At 35.6% G+C, this 13,145-nt stretch overlaps 1 protein-coding gene across 2 annotated transcripts in view; it reads left to right on the forward strand.

Moving 5' to 3' along the window:
• The window catches only part of LOC131079675 (pyruvate dehydrogenase (acetyl-transferring) kinase, mitochondrial), a 39,272-nt gene extending 28,316 nt beyond the window's left edge, over window positions 1-10,956 (forward strand). The window contains exons 5-6 of one of the 2 annotated variants that reach the window (XM_058017685.2): window positions 8,954-9,161; window positions 10,616-10,956. In XM_058017685.2, coding sequence (XP_057873668.2) covers window positions 8,954-9,161; window positions 10,616-10,674 — 267 coding nt within the window. In that variant the 3' untranslated portion in view covers window positions 10,675-10,956. Of the gene's footprint in view, window positions 1-8,953; window positions 9,162-10,615 lie in introns of those variants that run through there. The other variant, XM_059211073.1, reaches the window with a different exon arrangement.
• The last annotated feature ends 2,189 nt before the right edge of the window (window positions 10,957-13,145 follow it).

Below are 13,145 nucleotides of genomic sequence, written 5' to 3' on the forward strand. Positions count from 1 at the left end.
TGTTATATCCTCATTCTTACCCTGTCCTTTCTTGTGTGATCATTTGCCTATGCCTTTGTCTTGGCTACAAATGCTTGTTCTACACTCGTCTCATTATTGCTACCAAATTGTTTCTTCCATTTCTCCCGCTGTAAGAGCTTATTGCATAGCTTGTAAAACTTCAGGTCAATATTTGTACGGATGATATTGATTGTCTCAATGAAATGCTTATAAGCATGTGGTAAGCTTTTTAATGTGGTCCCTATTTCTTCTTTCATCTTTTGACCAATGGTTGATAATTGATCTTTGATGTCCTTGATCTTGAGTAAATGCTCCTACAAGGCTGTTTTTTCATCCATAGTGATAAAAAAAAAATTCTTCAATATTGCCTTTATTTGAAGTCTCATAAAGTTCTCGCAGATCCTACCAAATGGCAGCTGAAGCTGTCCCTATTTGGACTTTAAGAAACATGGTATCTATCATTGATAATATGATCAACATGACTAATTCTCTGTCACTCATCAAACTTGGCTTGTCTTTACCCACAATTGTTGGCCGGGTGGTGGTACCTCAGATGATCTTTTCCAAACATTTGTACTCAAAAGATTGTGAGCATTCACTACTTCTGAGTGTTGTAATTTTTGCTAGTAATTTGTTGGGTGCCTTCCAGCATGATGTTGGGTAAAGAGGCCATTTATGTTGTTCTTCTCTCCCATAAGTTGCAATCATGGAGCAAGATAAAAAATAAACCCTCTAGTCACACCAAAACTTTCTCGATCAAACTCTAGCCAAAGAGAAAAAAATTGGAGCCCTAGCTGCTGTAAAAGAAAAATTGGAATAAAAACTTAGCTGCCACCCATGATTTTGCAGAAAATTGTGGCATTTTAATTGCTGATCTGTGGCCCTTAAATCCCCAATTTTTTTTCTAGTCATGACAAAAAATTGAATAGTGTTGCATCTTCAAAACCATGCTTGTCATTTTTTTTGGTCTGGCTGTTGCATTTTGTACTTCTAACCACTGGTCCAACATGAAACTCTTGGTGTGTGTCACTGCCAAAAGTTGTGAAAAAAGCTGCACGATTTTCTAGGCTGCAAAACTTTTGATTTTTTCAAAAAATCCATGATTTTATTCTTCTGTATTATTTTTTTCTTAAGAAAACAATTTCACACGATTTTTACTCTAAAGCCATGTGTTTTTAATAACACAAGGCCTTGAATTTTGCAGAGGAAAAAGTAGCAAACTAAAAAAAATAAAATCCGTGATATTAACAACAAACCCTTGTAAAAAAATGCAAACACCAATCCATAATTCGTAGGAACAATCACACGATTTTGTTGAAAAAAATCTTCGAATAAATGAACCTTGATCTATGCTTTTTAATTTATACGAATCTATATGATGTCCTTTGGCTTCTTTCTGTGCAACACTAGTGATCCCATGATCTGTCACTATCAACAATAGTTTGTAGGATGATTCACTATCACGCATTCCAAAGCTCTAGTACTATTTTAGAAAAACAAAAAACAGAATGATTACTAAGATTGCATAAATAACTAGTTATGAAATAAGGAGAAAAAGCATCCTTATAAGATTACAAAGACTTTATTGAAAGAGGATAATGTTGGCAACTAATAAAGCAAAATGCAATAACCTAAAGTCAACATGACTTTATGTAATGTCCTCAAATTGGGATAGACCTGTTTTTGCTCAAATTGACAATTCCAACGATATAATTTATCTGTTAACAATAACATACTAAAGTAACTTAATCTAATCATTAATAAAATTAAGAATCAATGAATACATACATGGAATAGGGAACAAATGCATCATATGGAATGCCAAACATTATTACTAGCTAATTACCTCATAACCAATCATAGTTTAGCTCTATAGGAAAACCTCGAAAGGGCACCAGTGAACTGCTCAACTCAACTAAGCCCAAGAGCACACAATGTCCCTCTAAGACAACTCGCCTCTTGGCCCACAAGCAGCAAGAACGGGCTAGCTAACTACCCCATAACCAATCATAGTTTAGCTCGATAGGAATTCCTCAAAAGGGCACCAGTGTTTTGCTCAGCTCAACTAGGCGCAAGAGCGCACAACGTCCCACTAAGACAATTCCTTCCCTTGGGGTGGCCTACTTAGCTTGGGGGAACTGGTAAACTGCATCTCCCTAGCTTATTTCCACCAACTTCACATATGATTGATTATGGGACAGAGTCTATATATAATCAATTACTTGTATAATGCACACTGGCTGTATGCCTGAATGTTATTCACTTATAGCAGATCTCCACTTGACTGATTGATATTTGTATGATTGGTTGATTGATTCAATGAATTCCTTTAATTAGATAATTTGAGGTATTTTTGAGTGATGACTAAGTGATTGTTGATTAGATGATTGATGAGTGATGATTTAATGAATGCTGGTTTGATATATGATTGAATGAATGTTGATTTTGATAGAATGGTTTGCTTGATGATTGCTTTTGTGGAATCATGAGTGATGAGTGATGATCGATGATTGAGTGAGTGATCCTTCAATGCTTGAAATGAATTCTTCTTTATAGCTTAATGGTGAAAAAGTAATCACTCTTCATAAGAATTGAGTCACCACTTTTCATTGTTGCCTTTGAGAATAATAAACGATTCTCCAAATTGATCTTCCTTCTATCCCCTTCTCAAATAAAACCTTCTCCCCTTTATAACTTCCACAGTGAGGGAGATTCACATCTCTTCATCATGCCTTCCCCTTGCAAGGATCACAACCTTTCACAATTACCACCCTTTCAAAGGGTCACAACCTTTCATCATTCCTGTTCTTGAAAAGGCATTTCCTTATTTTCTGCCCATTCCTTAATTCTTCCTTACTTCCTATGCTCCATTCTTCCTTCATTCCATTCTATGCTCCATTCTTCCTTCATTCCATTCTTTGATCGATGCCTGGACTTTTCTGTATAAAATTCAGAATCTGAATTCCTATTCCCTCTTCATATTAATTGCTTACTCTTTTTATACCTTCATATCTCATTGAGGATACACATCCTTTGGAAAGAGAAATCTCTTTAAAGGGTCATGTCTCCTTATTGCTCTCTTATTATTCAAATCAGATCTGCACTTCTCATTCTTGATTAAAAATCCCCTTTCAAATGAAGTTCTCTTCTCCCTTTTATAAAATTACCTCATGTTTGAGGGAGTCGCAACTTTTCATTTCTTGCCTTTTGACTATTCATTAAACTTAACTAAATTTTAATTATTTTAATTCTATTCTTTTCTTTTTAATTTTAATTTTATTGTTTTATTTTTTAATTTTTTCATTAGTATTTATTATTAAATTCTATTTTTAAAATGTGGACATTACACTTCATTAAAGAAGATTCTTAAAGCCTATCCCAAAAGCTAATTGATCATTATAATAAAACATTACTTTAATACAATATAATTGGGGTTAAAACATTGATGCAACAACCACTTAATTCTCCAAGCGTGCAGTTGCTCCATCATGGGGAATTTGGTCCTATTTTGTTGAAGGACCCTCCTTGTAACTAGGTGTACTTGAGAGAGTTGATGGAGTGAGCTATGAATGTAGACTAGGTTGTTTACTATATTCATCCCTAATCAGTTCCTCTTCAATGAAAGAATGAATCCTGAAGTACTCTAATTCCTCTCACAAGATGAAGAGCTTCCCACTTGTGAGAGCAATCTTATTGTAAATGATTGCAATTCAAGTGTTCACTTTCATGGTTCGACCACTTCTCTATAGGACCTTTCTTTGCTTGCATGTCATATAAGGATTTGACAAAAGAAAAATTGCCTTTCCCACATTAAAACTTTTTCCATTGAGTCCTAATAATTGAGCATCCTCATCTCAACCATAATCTTTTTTAATCGCAGCCTAAAACCTCTTCATTACCTCTCTAACCTCATATGGATATCTCTTCTTGGTCAATTTTATATCATACCATTTAGGATTCAAGGCATAAGCAGCACAATGAAAGAGTGTGTTAAGTTTGTTCCATCTTCCATGTACCTTTTCTTCTATCAATGGATATAGAAAAAGATCTCTAACATCTGTTATTTTCTTAATTCTTTCACACAGCCATTTCTTCATAATTTTTTTCTAAACATGGCTTGTCTGAATTTGTAAATTTGATCAGCTCACATATGGTTTGAATTAAGTCACTTCAACTGTAGTCTAATGTAGATTGTTTCCATGATATCTATGCATCACTAATTATTATGGAACACAAAGCTCCTTTGACTACATAAAGATGCACAAGGAGTATAAAATAAGAAGCAAATCATGTATCAGTAGGTATAAGAAGTTCCACCTTGGCAAATATTTTTATAAATGGCCGGTGTGTGGTGATGATTAAACATGAACATTTATATTTTTCTACCCTTTTTAATGAGATTTTAAATTCATTGAAACTTGCCTATATTGAGTGCATTATTCAACAATTGCACACAACATGGTGTCCAAAATATATGTTTTTGCCTTTTTTTGTACCAACAAGCTTGCTTCTTGACAACTACAAGAAGCTTTTATAACAACTTGGACTACATGTGATGCTTCCATCTCTTCAATGGAATCACATAGCTGGTTCTGAAGGAACTCTACAATTTTTTTCTTGCTGTAAAATGTCTATTGTCTTCAAAAAATAAGAGCCTTCGCTAAATGTTACCGTGATATCAAGAAGTGGACACTTTCTAACATCTCTCCACCCATCCATTGTTAGTTTTATGTTAAACTTAGCAATCAGATTGACAGTAAAGAACAAGAAAACACAAATGCACACATAACACAGTGGTACCCTGGGAAAACCTCCCTCTTGGAGGAAAAACCCAGCAACAATAATCTCAGATCTGATTTGATTAAGCAGATTACAAGTTTATCCTTCTAGGGTATAAATCAATTATTGCAAAACTTATCTTAATCTGGAAGTCAGGGTGATGTGCAGTTCGTTGTCAAACTTAGACAGCCTTTGGGCAGCCTTGACATGCTTCAGCAAACCTAAGGCAAATTCGGCAGCCCAGAAGATCTTCGCCCAACGTAGTAGACAAATCGCTGACTGATAAGCATGCACTGCCCTAGAGTGCAGCTCCAGATTTGCTGATCACGGATGCTGATCAATGAAGGAAGTTGCAGATCACATACAATAGAAGTTCGCTAACCTTGCAGAGGTAATTTGCTAAGTGTGTATATGTTGTGTTGATGCTTGCATTGCCTTGAATATATATGAGCTTTTACATCTTATTTGACTTAGGTCCTTTACAGTAAATTTATAAGGCATCTAAAGTTGGCGCACAAAATAGGGTCTGACCCATAATAATTACAAGTTATACATTATAGGGTCAGCCCTATCACATCAACAAGTCACATTATATCACCCATTTAGGGCCTAGCATGAATCACAAGTTACAATGCCCATTTAGGGCCCAACATGAATCACAAGTTACAATGCCCATTTAGGGCCAGACCCAATTACAAGTTACACAAGTTGAGCGCTCAAATAGGGCTTGCCCTTTAACATTCACAAGCTACATAATACAATCACATAAGTAGGCCCATCAAACATTTACCAAGCTAGGTCAGCCCAATCAAGGGATACGACCTAGCTATATTTCAACACTCCCTCTTAGCTAGGGAGGATCCCTTGAATAATCAAGTCACACCGTGACCATGTGTAATGGACTCTTTCCATGATATCCATCATGCATTCCCACAGAGGATGGTTCCAAGATGCATCATGGATTCCTTCCATGATATTCACCATGCATGCCCGTAGAGGATGAATTCAATATACATCATGAACTCTTTCATGATACCCATCATGCACACCCGCAGAGGATGGATCCACCTTGCATTGCCCGCAAAGGGTGGAAGAGGTCTTACACCTCAAAGAAACTACCACCTTGTACTCCGCAGAGGGGGTCTCACCTTGCACTCCACAGAGGGTGGGTCCACCATGCCTACTTGCAGAGGGTGGAACAAGGACTTTAACATCAGACTTCTCCCAGAGAAGAATGCCTTAACCAAGGGCTTTCATCTCAATCTTCTCCTGGACGATTGCCTTAACCGAGGGCTTTCACCTCAATCTTCTCCCGGAAGATTGCCTTAACCAAGGATATGGCTTCCTCTGAAGCTAAAACAACAAACAAGCTCCCTCTAAAGCTGAATCTGATCGTAGTATCACCAACTAAGCTATGTCTCTTAGTCTTCAACCTGTGATGCTTCCTCACAGGATGTCTCAAAACCTTCCTCTCTTGAATACAATTATCATCTTTATGCTCCTGAGTCTGTCCTGAAAGCATTTAAGAGAGGTTACTAATAGTTCAAGACTATCATACATGATTCACTATCCAATGAATTGATAACAGCATGAAAAATTCAAAAAATACTTCTCTTATAAGTTAGTTTTCAACATAACCATCCACTTAGATCACACTAAATCATCTAATGACGGCTGCGTGGCCTTCGGCCCTCGCCATCACTCAGAATCCATTCTCATCCATAAGTACTTCATAAATACCCTTGCCACAGGAGCATGTTGATTCGGTTTGAAGTCTGGACACTGCATGACATTAGCAATCAATAGTTGTGAATCGTTTCCCAGTTTGTATGAGTAGAGCGATAAGCCTGATAGAATTGCATTCATGCTAGTCTTCAACACTTCTTTGTGCTACCTGCTCTAATTTCTCAGTCTGCAAAAAAAGGATACAAGATCTACCTTCAAGCTATTAGGCTTTATAGAAGGAACCCGATCTGATACCATGTTAGTTTTATGTTAAACGTAGCAATCAGATTGACAGTAAAGAACAAGAAAACACAAATGCACACATAACACAGTGATACCCTGGGAAAACCTCCCTCTTGAAGGAAAAACCCAGAAACAATAATCTCAGATCTGATTTGATTAAGCAGATTAGAAGTTTACCCTTCTAGGGCATAAATCAACTATAGCAAAACTTATCTTAATCTGGAAGTCAGGGTGATGTGCAGTTCGCTGTCGAACTTAGACAGCCTTGAGATGCTCCAGCAGACCTAAGGCAAATTTGGCAGCCCAAAAGATCTTCGCCCAACCTAATAGACAAATTGCTGACTGATAAGCATTCATTGCCCTAGAGTGCAGCTCCAGATTTGCTGATCACGGATGCTGATCAATGAAGGGAATTGCAGATCACATATAATAGAAGTTCGCTAACCTTGCAGAGGTAATTCGCTAAGTGTGTATATGTTGTGTTGATGCTTGCATTGCCTTGAATATATATGAGCTTTTACATCTTATTTGACTTAGGTCGGCCTTTACAGTAAATTGATAAGGCATAAAGTTGGCGCACAAAATAGGGTCTGACCCATAATAATTACAAGTTACACCTTATAGGGTCAGCCCTATCACATAAACAAGTTACATTATATCACCCATTTAGGGCCCAACATGAATCACAAGTTACAATGCCCATTTAGGGCCATACCCAATTACAAGTTACACAAGTTGAGCGCCCAAATAGGGCCTGCCCTTTAACATTCACAAGCTACATAATATAATTACATAAGTAGGCCCATCAAACATTTACCAAGCTAGGTCGGCCCAATCAAGGGATACGACCTAGCTATATTTCAACATCCATCACAATGCTACATCCCTCTGTAGACCACACTGTTTTCTTTGGTGCAATTTGTTACAGTATTTGAACTTTCTCTTCATCAATTAAAGTAGTGTGAAGCTATTCATAACTTGGTGGGTTATAACTTGCTGGTCCATTACTGATAGCTTGGACCATCTCTTTGTAGAAATGTGAGTGCCCAACATCAAATGGTATTCCATTTGCATAAAAGAAGTGTGCAATTGTTTCATCAATGGTATCTCAACCTTGCACATCAAACAATTTTCTAATGAAGTTTGGACTGCCAATGTATGGTCTCTTGCAAGAAGCCCCCTACATCTTCTATTGCCACGTCTCTAGAAGATGCATCCATCCTTGATTATCTATGTTAATGTTGAGTTGCTCCTATTGTTGAAGTGTGAGAGCTCAAATAATGTAAGAAACCTAGGGCTTTTGGTCTATTTTCAAATCAGATCTTGAAAACAACTTCAGAAATTGAATAACTGATCTTTAAGCTCGCATTAATCATATAATGAAATATAGAAATCAGAAAAAGTGCACTCAAATCCAATAACTCTATTTTCTCAGTACTTAGTCCAATTGCAATGCAATCACCTTAATCCCAGCAAAGAACACCTAAAACTGAGTGCTAGACTTGTATAACTCAGTACGTTTCAAGCTTACAGCATTTTGATAGTCCTAACACACCAAAATGTTCATAAGAAAGAGGGATCTGGTCAGGTTGCCAACCTAAGATGGATCGATTTGTTGGAAACCCTCACGCCAAGTACACTCCTACTCATTCACTTGAGAGATATCGAACTGTCGGCTGACCAGAATAGGGGACAGCGTTTGTGGAATGCAGGTGGCTTGGAATCCCTTCAGTCTTGCTTCTCAAAATATGTGAACTCCTGTGGGAAGGGTTGGTGTCAAAGACACATAATAACCTAAAACTGCCTTCACCCCGAGTGCGCCCAGGTTTTCTGGAGTCTCCAAGGGTGTAAAATGCCCTTTGAAGATTGAAGTGTAGGTCTGGACTTATTCCAGCAGATTTGACACCACAACAGTACTTAATAGTTAATAGTTAATACCACCTAGCTCTCTCTAGTTTCCTAGACTTGTAATGATAAACTCACTCAACAGGGTTTCCATCCTACTTGTTGATCTCTTGTTTTGAGTTTTTAGTCCCAATCCAGTGAAAGCACAACACCAAAATTGCCAAAAATTCCATGTTTATGCTCTTATTCATGTGTTTGGAGCATATGGTGCTTTCTTTCTTATCTTCTTGCTAGCATTTGTGGTTGTAGGCTTGTAGTAATCGTAGTTTCTCTATTTAATTTTGTGCTTTTATCATTTCAGATTTCTGATGAAGGAGGTGGAATTCGCAGGAGTGGATTGCCAAAAATCTGGACATATTTCTACAGCACTGCACAGACTCCAGTAGATGGACCGCAAATACAAGAACTGCCTTCTGTTATGGCTGGTTATGGTTATGGCCTTCCCATCAGTAGACTTTATGCAAGATATTTTGGAGGTGATTTGCAGATTATTTCCATGGAAGGCTATGGTAAGTGCTCCATTCAGACACTCAAGTTAACGAATTATTTTACAAGAACAAATATTTTTATAACAACTATATGAATAATCTTATATATTTTTTACAAAATGAAACTGTGAATCCTCATTCATGCCTTCAAACTAAAGTTATAAATATGATGCTATCTGAAATTGTATGTCAGTGTAAGTTATGTTTTTGAATTATTTGCATATGTTAACACATCTTTTGCTGTAGTTTTCTATATTATATTGGAATTAAAAGTGAATTATTTTTTATTTTACTATACCATATATTAAATTTAATTCTGTTGCTTTGCCAGAATTCAAGTTTACTTATATGCAAATGTGTCTCAGCGATCTTTGAAAGACCATAGAGTTTTGAAAATCTTGAAGACTATTTTTAATATTTTCCTAATAGACTTGTTTTGTTTGGTGAGGAGGGTGAAGGGGGGAGTCATTTCTGAAGCCGACAGATAGCATTTTAACTTTCTGATATGAGATAACTCCGATTAAGAAACGAAAATTCAAGCACTCCTTCAGTATAGTTCTTTATAAAACTAATAAGCAACCACGAACTGAAAGTCATTCATATCTTGGGTTTTTCCATTAGAGAAGCCATTAACAGTCAATCCTTAGTGATAACAGAACAATAATTAGGTGATTTCATTTGATAATGTGACAATGTTTTGGACCATATATTGATGAAGTGGGCTTTCTTAGTGTATGTTAAATTCTTCCAACGGCAGGCTTAGGCTGGTTTTGCTTCTCTGTTTTGTGTCCAAGAAATAGTTTAGAGAATATTCAGTATTTTTTCAGCAATCAGTCTTTAACTTTTTAGAGAATATTTATGTTGTCTACCTGTCTGTTTTTATTTTCTTCTCAAATTCCCTTATTATTTTTGTGAGGACTCTTGAAAGTTGTTTCTAATGGATATGATTTGGCTTTTGCAATATTACATCCATCTTTTATTTGAAGTTTATGGAAAACAGGTCTAAATCTTTGACATATATTGGCCCTAGATTGATGCACCTTAACTTTTGTGTGCCCAAACAAGCCATATGAAAAACTTGCAAGGTTATGGTCTTGCTTCCCTTATAGAGAGGTAAATGATCTGGGATTCTTTCTAGTATTTCTCCTCAAAATTTGCCCTTGTTCTCTAAAAAACATATTTCGACTTAATATCAATTATTAAAAAGGTCAGATTGAATTCATCCAGATTTGTATTGGGTTGCCTTTTCCAGAAACCTGTGAGAAACTTACAGGGTTACTCTCTTCGATGATATTAATGCTCATTCATTACTAGTAACTAAATGAATAGAGAGAATTTTGGAAATACTATAAAACAGTTGTTATTTTGGTCTGCTATCTCACTAGAAAATGGTTGAAATTAGGACATCAAGGAATGATAGGCAATTGTTTTTTGGGGAATCCTAAACTTTGTAACGCAATGTGTTTTGGTTGCAGGGACAGATGCATACTTGCATCTAAATAGACTTGGAAATGTGCAGGAGCCATTGCCCTGAAATTCTGAACATAATGTATGGTTTACTGACTGATTTTTAGTGTTCCACTCTTACTTTTAGAATAATGTCAATAGTTAATTGACATTTTTGGAAGCATCATGCTGTGATACTGCAATTCCGATTTGCTTCAGGATATTGAGGCATTGGATGTGATGAAATATGCCCCATCCAAGGTATATTTTGTTATTTTCTACAGCAAATATTGATTTGCAATTGTCAAGAACAACAGAAAAGATCTGCATGATTTATAGATATGTGACATGATATCAATGTTTACAGATATCTTTTTTGGCATGCTTCAGTTTATCAAGAAGTCCGTTTAAAAAAAAAAAAAAACTGGAATTATTGAGCTTAGAAATAATCATTGTTGTTGTATATATCTTTGTGGGTAAAGGAGGGTGAATTTTTTTCCACAACTTGCTGCAAATTTGCACTATTAGATATCAAGAGCAAATCCACATTGTCTTGCCCATATTGCCAGAGTCCTAAGATTCTATCGTGACCCATGTGTTTTCATTACATCAAATATGATAAAATTGCATGTGAGGTGTCGCTCGCCCTTAAATAAAATAAATACTTGACATTTTAACTCATTTATTTGTATATATTTTAAAAGAATCCTGGCTAGTATTGATCCATTATTATATGCATTCAATATGTAATCCAAGGCCGTCCAAAGGCTCCACAGCCATATTCACTTGTCCAGGTATCAATTACTTGTAATAATCTTGGATGTTTGGAATTTGCTAGGTAAGCAATTTCACTTGGAAAACAGATGATGTAATTAAAGGTTCTGTATGGTCATTTTATTCATTATGTTTTGTAGTCTTTGTACTTATTATGTATGTTGATTGTTTTTCTGAGAGATCTTTCAGAATCAACTCGTATGTCCTTTTCAGGATTCAACTATGATTACTAAACAATAATCAAACTAGATCAGTTCTCAATTAGAAAATTGTTTGTCACATTGCTTCAAAGACTTAAAAAGATATTTTAGACTTTGGTGTGTTGGAGATCCATTATACTCCCTTGTCTGTCATTATTATCATCAGTCAGAAATATGTCTCTGCTCTGTTCAGAGAGAAACTTGTACTCATGTACATTGATCTATTTAGAATAGACCCTGATCCCCCTTTTCGTTGCAACTTATTCAGAGTTACATTGTTTTTTCACTTTGCTTTGATTCCTTAAAAGATATTTAGATGTCACTCTGTTAGAGATCCATTTTGAGCCTTTCTTTATCTATCATTACTAGTCTTTCAGAATTATGTCTGTCATCTGTTCAAAGAGAAACTCATTTTTGTGTGCATTGACCTTTTTAGAATAAGTGGCTAGTTGCCATTTTCATTTCAGCTCATGCATCTGCAAATGTTTTCTAGATGTTTAGTCATTATGTATTTGCATGCATGTAATAGCTGATCTTGAGTACCATCGCCAAAGGATATAGTATGTCGTTAAGTGACTTATGCTACCTTGTGAAACTCTTTTATTTAGCTAAATAAATTTGTGCGTTGGAGCTCCAAAAATGCTCCATGGAGTTTGCATTTTTATGGAAGCTTCAACATTGATAACAAACGAGTAAAATAAATAAAAAGTAAAGTAACTTGAAATGGATATAAATGCCATTGGATTTTGACGAATGCGGAAGATGAAATGGTTCTTGCATCTTTAATTAAATGTTGGGAGATTGTGATTTTCTTATAACTATATGTTAGAGCAAATTCCATATTTGTTAATGTATAATATTAAGACCACGGTTTTCACAGTCCGTTGGGACAGGAAATAACTTTAGGGGAAAAATTGTGTTTGAAGATTTTACATTAAAGTTTTTTACACTAATTATGATCTATCATGAAGATGAGAAAATGTTACATGATGATTGTAGATGCTAGCTCAATATATGTAATTTATGATGCCAAAGGAGAATAAAGTAAAGAAGTTAAGAATACATAAGTAAATGACCTTCATTGTAGATTACATTGAACAAAATTTATTACTAGATTTTTATTTGGTTGATAGTTAGATTTTGGTAGTGGTTTAATCCTCTAAATAGGGTTGTTGCTAATTTCGACAACCTCCCTAAGTGCATTGTAAAACAATAATTCTCCACAACTAGGATTACTATTTCTTAGCAAACATAGTGCTGTAATTTGTATATTTATGCCATTTTCCATTTCATTTTCTGCCCATTTTGAGGAAATTTGTTGATACATGTACATATTCCCCAAACCTTCGCCAATCCATATACATGTATCCATAAGCATTTAGCCCTTACCTTATCCTATTACTTGCAAGGGCAAACTAAATAGTTGACATCAATTCAATGAGAAACAATGGCAAATAATTATAGATCTAGAGCTAATAGTAAATAAAACATGACTTAAGATATACCATAGGAAACCCTTGCAGGAAAAACTAGCCTCCAAAGCACAGTTATGCATTATTCAACAATAAATTAGTTAAATAACATT

Source organism: Cryptomeria japonica, chromosome 9, assembly GCF_030272615.1.
Source record: "Cryptomeria japonica chromosome 9, Sugi_1.0, whole genome shotgun sequence".
Taxonomy (NCBI): domain Eukaryota; kingdom Viridiplantae; phylum Streptophyta; class Pinopsida; order Cupressales; family Cupressaceae; genus Cryptomeria; species Cryptomeria japonica.